The sequence below is a fragment of the Coptis chinensis genome, chromosome 4 (genome assembly GCF_015680905.1).
Source record: "Coptis chinensis isolate HL-2020 chromosome 4, ASM1568090v1, whole genome shotgun sequence".
Taxonomy (NCBI): domain Eukaryota; kingdom Viridiplantae; phylum Streptophyta; class Magnoliopsida; order Ranunculales; family Ranunculaceae; genus Coptis; species Coptis chinensis.
The window spans coordinates 75,805,002-75,815,597 of NC_141459.1; the positions used below are offsets into that span (position 1 = coordinate 75,805,002).

Consider the following 10,596-nt stretch of genomic DNA (forward strand, 5'->3'; position numbering starts at 1 on the left):
CTTATGTTTTATTGTGCTCCACTCAATCTAATTGGTTCATTGTCTTTTGGAGTTTGAGGCTGAGAAACCGACAAGATTGGGGTTTAAACTCACTCAGTTAAAAATGATTAGTCTCCGTGATGAGATTGGGGTTTAAACATGACTTTCTTGTCTATGAATCACCATAGCAGCCTTGACAACATGTCCAGTGCTTCCCCTTTCTTCCTCACTTTCTTCCCTCACACTCACATTTTAAACCATGATTAGTCAGAACAGATCCACTCCCACCAAAGAGTACCTTCATTGATTGATTTTCTTTTCTTGTCTATGAACCCCCATTTGCCCCTTCATTAAATTTACTCCTCACACCACATTGCCAGTATGCCCAAATCGGAGAAACAAACATGTCCAGGTAACTTCCCCTTCCTCTACTTTGATTTTTATAACCTTTCTACAATTTACAAAACCGAAAGCAAAAGACAACTTTTTTCCCTCACAGCATCATCCACATTTTTTTAAACCAACAATCCATGTCCACATCCTTGGGCACATAACTATTACTTTTACCCAAATGGTGGTAGCTTGTTTGCTCCCCTCTTGCTTCTTGAGCTTTTCTAGATAAAACTGGGCCTTCATCTAAAACCATTTGATTCCGAAAGCCTTAAAATTCATATAGAACACTTCCTTATCGTGATGTCAAACTCTCCCTTTAGTTTCCATTTCTTTCCTAGGAATTCTTTTACCATCCATTTGCCCTTCAAGAAATATCCAAATATTCATCCTCATTGTTTTATCCCTTGTTCCACTAAACCACTGGGATTTCACCAAACAAAGCACTCCACCCAAACAATCCACTCCACCTAGTTAGTTTGGGCAGCATTTTGCTAATTGTTACTTGTAGTGGCCATCTTTAACAAATAACCTTTCTTCTTACACACCTCAAAGAAGTTTCTATTTTAGGAAAATAATGAGAGGATGAGATAGGATAAGCACGAAGAACCTAACGAAATTTTTCTATAAGAGGGTGTACTATTAAGTTACTCCTGTTTCTCCACTCAAGGCCCCCATTCCTAGAATCTTTGTAATGCCAATCCTTTTGACATACTCTTAACCTAGTCATAGTTGTTCAACTACAAAATCCCCCTTTCCAGAGAAAATGTTGTTTGTTAAAAGTTGGCTGTGTGTCAGACCGTAGTGTCGACTTCTAAACACCAAACACAACAATCCACCCTCACACTCTATCCATCAATATTATTCGCTGTAGAATCTATTCTTAAAATTAGGCACGGAACACAGAACTAGGTTCAATACTGTATTCTGAAACAATCCCAATCCCCTATCTGAAAACAGGGGAGCCCTGCTCAGAATCTAAGTTACTGAATAGCGAGAGCCCAAAGTGAAAACAAAGCCACGAAACTTTATGTGAATAGCTAATAGACTTCATTAAAACCTATAGTACTGCGACAATTTCCACTTCTGAAACCAGATTAATACAAATGAATGTCGAAATACAAGAACAAAAACCAATGGTTAGAAACACTGTCTGAGTGTTGGTCGCAGTACTACGAGTTAGAGCTTAAGCAAGCTGTGTTCAAGCTACTTATATGTTGACTGAAATCCTGGTGATCAGATAAGCTAACTTCGAAACTTTCAAGTGCATATATATAGAGTTACTTATCATTGTCTCTGGAAGCATACATGAGATGTGCTAAAGTTTATAGTACTATGTTCAAGCAGGGTCCCCTTTTGAGTATTATACAGATACTGGGAGTAAGAAATGCTAATGTTTTACATTATCACCTGAATAAGAATTTGCAAAGGCAAAATTCATTGAACATTGAAAACAATTCGCGAACTTGCATTTTATTTAACCAAAACGTCACAAACACTTTACATCGAACTCAATCAACCACAGCCAGTTGAATAGATTTTTACACAAACACTCACATCGAACTCAATCAACCACAGCCAGTTGCTGGTAAGCAGGACCAGATAACGCCAACTCCATCACAGCCTCAGGACCTTTCTCAACCATGCCTTCGTCATTCAGAAACAACTTGATCAAGTTCTGAGAAAATCCACTTACCAGAGCTACACCCTTCTGGTTACACATAACTGGAGTAGCCTTCGACTCTCTTAAGTTCCAAAACACAATTTCCGGAACCCCATACCCGCTTTCCTCAAATTTCTTCTGTATGATTTCATAATCTGTATCCCATTTATTCTGGTCATTGCCACCACTAGCTTCATCGAACTCCATATCACTAAACACAAACACTCTCTTTATCATCTGGTCTTTATCTAAATTCCCCTCAGTAGCAACTTTTAAAATCATGTCAAACACTTTCTGAAAATTTGTGTTCAACCCGCTTTCCATGCCTTCAAGAGATTCCTTCTTGGAGCGCAAGTCGTCTCCCTGGATCACATGAAGCTGAGGCTTGGCACTGAAGGTTATGACCTTGCCATTCCAAGGATTTTCACACAACTCTGAAAGCAACAGACCAAGCGCAATACAGACCTTCAGGGGCTTATCATCATCGATATCTTGCATACTCTCATTAATATACCATGTCATGCTTTCAGAAACATCACAAATTGCAATGCAATTTTTCAATTTCCCCTTTTTGGACAGATCTTCAACCATTCTTTTCCACTGCAGCTCAGCAACTTGACCATAATCTCGGTGCCCGTCATCTAAGTGAGCTATAATGTCATGGGGAAACAATGCCCCGGCAGCAATTTTAGCTTCCCCACGCGTAACCTTGCCCAAGAACTCATTGAAGCGCTTCTCATCATGTTTCAAGAAATGCTTCTTGTAACTCGTCATTGCTACAGAGGCAACTCTATCATATGGAAGCGAATCCCACTTCTTTTTACTCATGTAAACCTCAGGCAATTCTAGAATTCGACGAAGGGGAACAAGAACTTCCTTCCTAAGTCTATCACGAATTCTGTAAGCGTAATGGGCTTCTTCAACCCCTTCATATTCTGGGTACAGATTACGCGGAAACACCTTCCTAGCAATGTTTTCACAAAGTAAAGTAGCCTTATCGAAAGACGAATCTAAGGACGGGCACCACTTAGCTGCCAAACTAATATTACCCAACTCACCAGATTTCATACATTTTAAATCAGAAATCAAATAATCAGCAAAAACCTGAGAAATTTGGTCATGCAAGAATCTGAAATCCGGATCGCGAGAACACCTCTCAATAGCTTTTCTTGCTTTCTTGATCTCTTTCTCCTTCCTCAATTCACTTGCTGTCTTTTTCTGAATCTGAACTTTCTTCATCTCTATAACAAGTCTCTTCTCCCTAGACAACATTCCCTTTCTTTTCCCCATCTCATTCTTATTCCTTTTCGATTTCACATCACGTCTAGGATAATTACTGTTAAACCTCCTTTGGCCTCTTCGATTAGCACGCATTGGACCTCTAGGCTTCTTTTTCATCTCAAACTCTCGTTTCGCAACTTTACGTACATCAGAACCTTGAAGAAGTCTATAAAGAATCTCAGGCAAATCTTTAAAATACCCAAAATCCGCTATAGACTTCACGTTGCATGCAAGAGTTTTCGGGTGATGCTTATGTAACCATAACGCCGCAGTGTAGAACCCTTCTTTATCAGATTTTCCAACCCCACGAACACCTCGAAGATGACAGATTAGTTTTAGAGTAGTTAACTCGCTGTGTTTCCATGCTAACGATAACCGTTCTACAAGATTTTGAGGTGGGGTGTCAGGGACAATGTGGAAAAAGAAATCCAGGCATGGATTGCCTGTAGACATGAAAGTTGGCGATAGGTTTTCAGTTAAGCCCCTGGTTGGGTTTGGTTCGTTGAAATCTTGCATGAAAGTGTCGTCCATGTTGGAAGAACACGATGATGAAGGGTTGTTTTCATGGAGTTTTGGTGGGCCTATGAGTTGAAACGAAGGAGCAGCCATGTTTTGGTTTTCTGTGTTGATGAATTTGAGGGGAGATCTCGTTTTCTTGTTTTGGTGAAATCAATCGAGGAGAGTTGTGATATGGTGTGATTTTTTTGGGCTAGTTTTATAGAGGTTTGGAATACGTGGGCTACAAGGAAATTGCTTGGGCCCCAAGGAGAAACTTAAGGCTAGTATTAACCGAAGTAGATTTGCAATGGCCTTTTTTCTCCGGGTCACATGTGGATAGTTAATAAACTGGGCCTGTCTAAGTGGAAGGGATACATTATGTCATGACCAGCATCATCCCATTTATTATTTTGTTATTTACCTTCAAAAAACTCTTCAAAGGGACTCAGATTCTCTTTGTATGAGAAAGAATTCAATAACAACATTCTTTTTTTCGTTAACTAATAACAACATTCACGGGTTAATTTGCATTGACAATTTGACATACACGGGTTAAGTTTCTCTCACCACCTTTAATTCTAACCAAAGGGCAAGAGAAAACCGGAGCGTACCAAGAGATGGTATTTAGCGACAGAAGCCTTGGTATATACCGCTGTCTGATAAAGAAAAATGGGTTAGACAGTTAGCTCAGCCCTTCATCAACGATCAGTTATCCAATCAAGTTGCATCCATGCCTAAGCGCCTAACCATACGTTTCATTTGCTTAAATGAACCAACTTTCTTGTAGTAACAATGAGACTCTAATGTTATCTCTCCTAAGGCTCTCAACTGTTAAGTCTGAGTCAAGACCGATACCTGACAGTACTCATCCTATGCCAAAAGCAAGAGAAACCCCATTCCTCTCTTTCCTTCTTACGTCCGGCCATGGGGGCATAAAAAAGGGGATCCTATCAACTTGCTCCGACCTAGGTTAATAAGCTCGTGGGCTTGGTCTTACTTCGCCACTGAGAAACAATACTCATGGTACCTTACTGCCTTGAAGGCACCTAATGTTTGCAGCTTTTGTGTCATTCAGAGAGGGAGAATTGACCAACTAGAAGCCTATAAGTTTGAAGCTCTGCCTAATAACGCCACAAATGCCTGAAAGTAATAACAGAAGTTTACCCTCAATTCAGCAACACAGGAAAAGACTGCTGTCAGCCAATAAAACTAATCAAGCTAGTAACACTAACCCAGTAGACAGGAAACAACACCTGGTTTGAAGCTATATGCTTCAGATTTCAGTAGGAAAGTAAAATAACAGAAACCGTCAGAACAAAAGCAGCAACTAATCCTTGATAACCTCAACCGAATACACCAGAACACGGAAACAGGCACCTGTGTTGATGAAAAGGATGAATTGATACCAGGGTGTCGACGAGAGTTCTAAAAAACTCCATCCAACAACGCTCCCCAACTAATTCCGTAAATTAACCACAGAATGCAAAACACACAGGCTTGGCCTGTACAAATATGGTTTCAATAAGTCAAACCTAATTTCTACCGTGGAAAGAAGCAATTTGAACTTTGAAGGTAGCGGAGTCGATAGGCAGTGCTCTATTACGTTATTTGAGAAATTTATATTGGTTGAGTAAGTCGTCAACTCAGACTGGGATATTGGATGGAGGTGGAGTAGTGACGAGACCCACATGCTCTTTTGATGCGTTCCTCTCCTCTCCACGAGAGATGGGATTCCCTATACCAAGCTCTCATCTCCTCTGTACACTGTGTCGAGTCACCAAAGGCTTTACAGGACTTTAAACTAAGATGTTGCAGCATAGAGTTCTTTCTAACAGACCAATCACAGAATTATATACCTAATTTCATTTTCAGTGAACTGATTCCGAGGTACCGGATTTTCTATATATGCAGTTGAACATAGCACGAAGGGGACTAGGAGAGTAGCTATGATAATTGAGATACTTGATGGAAGTGCATACAATACCTACCAATCATATAAATACTGTAAGAAAGGTTTAAGTTGAATTTTTCTTGACCAATGACCACAATGAATTCACTGGACACCGCATAGAAGAAGTTGGTTTGTAATTTTAAAAAAGAAAACAATTTCTCAAAGTTGCTAACCAAAGACTAACTATAACAATTCATCAAGATATAAATGCAATACAAAAGATTCTCCTTATTTCCTTTATCAACTTGTGAAGATAACTTCTACACAATCCAAATCAAGTTTATGCTTGAGACCGTGTTTAACAGGATCCATCTTGCACGAGACCAAAGACAATGTAAAATCTTTATGGAGATGACTTGCGCCAGAAATAATTAATAATATTACAAAACAAAACGGGTATGGGTAAAAAAGAAAAAAGAAAATTTAAATGAGATTGTGAAGAAGACCTGGCCAATCAAGCGGAACTCCCAACCATTTCCTTTAAGCAATTTGAACTCTGCCAGGTGCGCCAGGTTTTGTTTGGGATGTTTGGAGGCTGCGATCACAGATAATAGCATTTCTTCACAATGAATTAGAACACATATGTAAATAATCCTGCATCTCATCTTCCACGAGGATTGACTAGCTGAGAGAAGACTGCACTAGTTGCAACATCTTCGGCATCATCATCGGTGCCTGAGGTCACGTTATCAATCATACTCACGCTGTTATCAAATGGCTCAAGTGGTGTCAATGGAATACCAGGGATGTGGTTTGTACTGTTATCGTCTGGCTCGGTAAGTGCAGATGAGGCCTCCTCAAGCTGTAGTGCATACTCAAGATTCCATAAGATATCCCCCATTGTTGGCCTGTCAACCCCGTATTCTGCTAGACAATTCTCAGCCGTCTCACCAAACTTCTTGAGTGAAGCTGGGTTTACCTTCCCCACCAAAAGTGGGTCCATGATCTGGTCCAGCATTCCCTTCTTCTGCCAAGTCATTGCCCACTCTGCTATATTAACTTGCTCCCGTGGGAGGACAGGATTTAGAGCTGGTCTGGTACAGAGGACTTCCATCAGAACCACCCCGAATGAGTAAACATCCGACTTCTCAGTCAGTTGTTGCCTTCTAAAGTATTCCGGATCGAGGTAGCCAAAACTACCCTTAACAGCTGTGCTTACATGAGTTTGATCCAGAGAAGGACCCGTCTTTGAGAGTCCAAAGTCAGCAACCTTTGCTACATAGCTTTCATCCAAGAGAATGTTGGTAGTCTTCACATCTCTGTGTATGATGCTTTGAGCAGCTCCAGTGTGAAGATAATGTAGTCCCCTTGCAGCCCCAATACAAATCTCAAGCCTTTGCTTCCATGAGAGAGGTGGGAGTTCTGTTCCATAAAGATGGCTCCTAAGAGGTCCATTTGCCATGTACTCGTAAACCAGGACCATCTCAGAACGTTCATCACAGTAGCCAATTAGTGAGACAAGGTGTCGATGGCGAAGCTTTGATAACATCTCAATCTCAGTTCGGAACTCAGCAATTCCTTGTTCAGATCTTGGATTTCCTCTCTTTACGGCTACAGTGGTCCCATCATCAAGTGTGCCTTTGTAAACTCTACCAAATCCACCAACCCCTAGAAGCAAGCTCTCATCAAACTTGTTTGTTGCGTCCATGATCTCTTGAAACATGAAGAAGCGACCAAAATTTGATGAGGCCAACGAAATGCAGCTTGCTGTTCCACTCTTCTGGGAAATTGTTGAGTTTTTGGTCATAGTTTGGGAGTTCCCATATATTGGCAACGCTAACCATGCATGTCCTTGGTGAGTATCCTTTGACCTTCGCGCAATAAAGCAACAATAACACAAGGCAATAAAAACCACTGCAGCCAAAGATCCGACAACCAACCCGACTACAATCCAAACCTTATTCTTTTTTGAGTCAGTGTTGTGAAGCAGACCCTCAACAGAAGACAACCCATCCAAACTTCTTGCGTTGTTGCTGATCTTCATGACCTCCAGCCCATTCATAATAGCGTCCGTGATGTCTGCCATCTCATCCGGTCCCACACTAACTGTCAATGTATTTGAATCCTTTGCTGAGTTGGAGATGAAATCTTTGTAAAAAGGTTCAGCCAGGTCACCTGTTAGCGTCGAGGGGTCCAAACTGGGAAGAGCAATATCTGAGTTGATAAAAACATTGAACACTAGGGTGTTCAGAGCCTTGCTCACAATGTCGCAGAAGTGTAACCGCACAAAGTACATGAAGTTGGAATTAACAGGGAGGACCCAAGTAATATTGAATATCACGTTGGACACATTTGCATCCCCCATGGTCTCCGCAGTGGCATAAACCCAATTTGGTGCAATTTCAGGTGTAAGAATCCTCCCCCGATATTTGATGGATGATGGATTAACTGAGACAGGTACGGCAGAGCTGTTCACGTGGAGGTACTTCACATCATTCTCCCATGTTCTTCCCAATGTATCATTCTGAGGGGTAATGACAGGACCCCCCATATTCAACCGATAAATGGTTTCGAAAGCACGATCAGATAAGCCGCTAGAAGGAGCAAAAGGACTTAAAGACATTGCTTGGTCAGGAATCAACTTATCTGGGACTGAAACAACTTCAATTGCATTCACAAATGTGACAGAATTATTGGATGGAACAAAGGTGAGGCTCAATGTATCGGACGTCACATTGATCGAATACTCCTTAAACAGAAATGTACCATTATAGTTATTGAAGGTGAAATTTTTTAACAGAACAAACTTATCTGTAACCACTGTGATTGGGACAGATCCAAGATCATAGCGAGGGTTAGCGAAAGGGTAAAAATATAATCGAACCCAGTGGCGGCCTTGTTGCTGGATATCAAATTTGTAAGAAGTCGCCTCAGGGAAAATCCGAGCCGACTGAAAAATTGGAGATGGTACTAGAGAATTTGAGGATGCAACATCAGTATTTCCCGTACTTTTAATCACAACTGAAGATTGGGGTAAATCAGGAACGTATACTCGACCTTGAAACGTGACATTTCGCGAAGAACCACAGACAATCAAGTAGTTATCCACAGGGGTGAATTGAGCATAGGAACCACTAACCATACTTAATAAAATAACAATAACTAAAGGAATCCATTTCACTACTTCCAATTCAACCATGTTCACTGACTTGAATAAGCCAAATCTCAGCTTGTACCACCAAATGCACAAAGCCCAAGTTCTAGAAATCAAAATGCAAGATACCCCAGATCCTCAAAACCACAAAATCTCAAGCATACATTTCCAAAGTAAACATTTTTCTTCAAGCCATTAACATTCCAGTATACAGAACTGAAGAGACAAAAAGAATGAATACATAATAATAAGCTCACTGAACTCTACAAAATAAGGAAACTACTAAAAGAGTACTAGAACAAGTATGCACCTTTTTTACTAGAAAACCTTCTAAGTGAAGTGCAGAAGATGAAAAGGAGTTGAAGACTTACTAGATCACAACAAATGGTACCATGCTTGAACCATGTTTGTTCTTTAAACAATAAGCACCTCTTTTCCAGCCTGTTAGATTAAGCTGTCATTTTACATAACAACGTTAAAAGGACCCCACCACACCCACAACTTAAAAAATATATATATATATATACATATACACCACCGTCTTTTAGCTGGCTCTTTCATACCTTTCTTATCTAATCATATTCTACATAACATAAATAAGTCACCATTGCAGCTCTGCAACTAAGGTTTTGAGGCTTTGACTGGGACCAGTTAGCTAGTGGGACCACATTCCTTTCTGTTTGTTTTTACGCGCTTTTGAGGAAAAATGTGAGCGTGAGTCGTGAGACAGTTAACACTGTTAAACATTAACGTTGTGCCCAGTGGTTTATGTGGCGGTGCATTTTTGACATTTCAAGTATTGTGACAAGAAGACTGTTAGACATGGTTATATATATTTCCTCAAACGGCAGTATCTAAGCACATGGGCTCGTCCAATTACGTCGCTATCGGTTCTTCATTTGGTAGTTTTTTGTTTTATGTTTTTTGGATTAATGAATAATGAAAAGTATACTTCTCCAAGCAAAATTGAGTGCTTGACGATGAGAAGTCTTTGATTACAATATTTTTGGTGTTTACATTTTTAAAATACTCTTGACTCTTGAGTAGTCAATTTCACGCCTAATCATAGCTGATTAATGAAATCACAGTGTAATACAGCGCCGTGCAACATTGTGTATGCAACTATGCAAGTAGTATCACAATAAAGGGTCAAAAAAATGTTAATTTTGAAGTTTGGTCAGAATATATTGGAATTCCGGTTTTTAGAACTGTGGGAATTCTAAAAATTCTGAAATCTGCAAGAAATGCACAAATACAATTTTTATTTTCTGATCATGCATCAACGACTCTCCTTGAGAAGAAAAAACAATGTGTAGTATAATCCTCTAGTGCAAGTGTTTTTATTTTTCTTAACATGTAGGATCAAAGGACCAATTTTCTCAACTTAAGTTAAAAAGGAACAACATGGGTGGTCAGTGACTCAGTGGTCTCACCGTTCTGGTAAATTGAACAAAATTCCTTATCCCATTTGTAGACTTTGTGGTGGAGTCATCACTCGTGAGTGCCATTGGAGATTGAAAGAGAATTGTCAAGGTTCGGAATATAGACAAACGTATATGGTTTGCATGACTTTAATTAATAAGACCAGTAACTCGACGTGCACACATGGCTGACATCATGATTTCAATCAAGTACATACTACATACTTGTGTTTGGTTGACACCTCAGCACCAACCACATCCTAAATCGATGGTTACCAAACACAACGAGATTGACGGGCAGATTCTAATTATTTCCACA

General features: G+C 40.1%; 2 protein-coding genes across 3 annotated transcripts; both read right to left on the reverse strand.

Annotated features, from left to right (window-relative positions):
• Positions 1-1,824: 1,824 nt before the first annotated feature.
• LOC147504835 (uncharacterized) lies at positions 1,825-4,009 on the reverse strand. Its single transcript, XM_086557551.1, has one exon. It carries the CDS (start codon positions 3,920-3,922, stop codon positions 1,934-1,936), a length of 1,989 nt encoding a protein of 662 aa, XP_086413677.1. The 5' UTR covers positions 3,923-4,009; the 3' UTR covers positions 1,825-1,933.
• Positions 4,010-5,970: 1,961 nt separating this feature from the next.
• THE1 (protein kinase family protein) lies at positions 5,971-9,484 on the reverse strand. Of its 2 annotated transcripts, none has more exons than XM_086557550.1 (2): positions 9,228-9,484; positions 5,971-9,072 (listed from the first exon to the last, which is right to left on the reverse strand). In XM_086557550.1, the coding sequence occupies exon 2, from the start codon at positions 8,899-8,901 to the stop codon at positions 6,364-6,366; it is 2,538 nt and encodes an 845-aa protein (XP_086413676.1). In that variant the 5' UTR covers positions 8,902-9,072; positions 9,228-9,484; the 3' UTR covers positions 5,971-6,363. The 2 variants fall into 2 exon arrangements, with proteins under 2 accessions (XP_086413676.1, XP_086413675.1); XM_086557549.1 differs by having other exon boundaries at positions 9,167-9,484.
• Between the last annotated feature and the right edge of the window lie 1,112 nt (positions 9,485-10,596).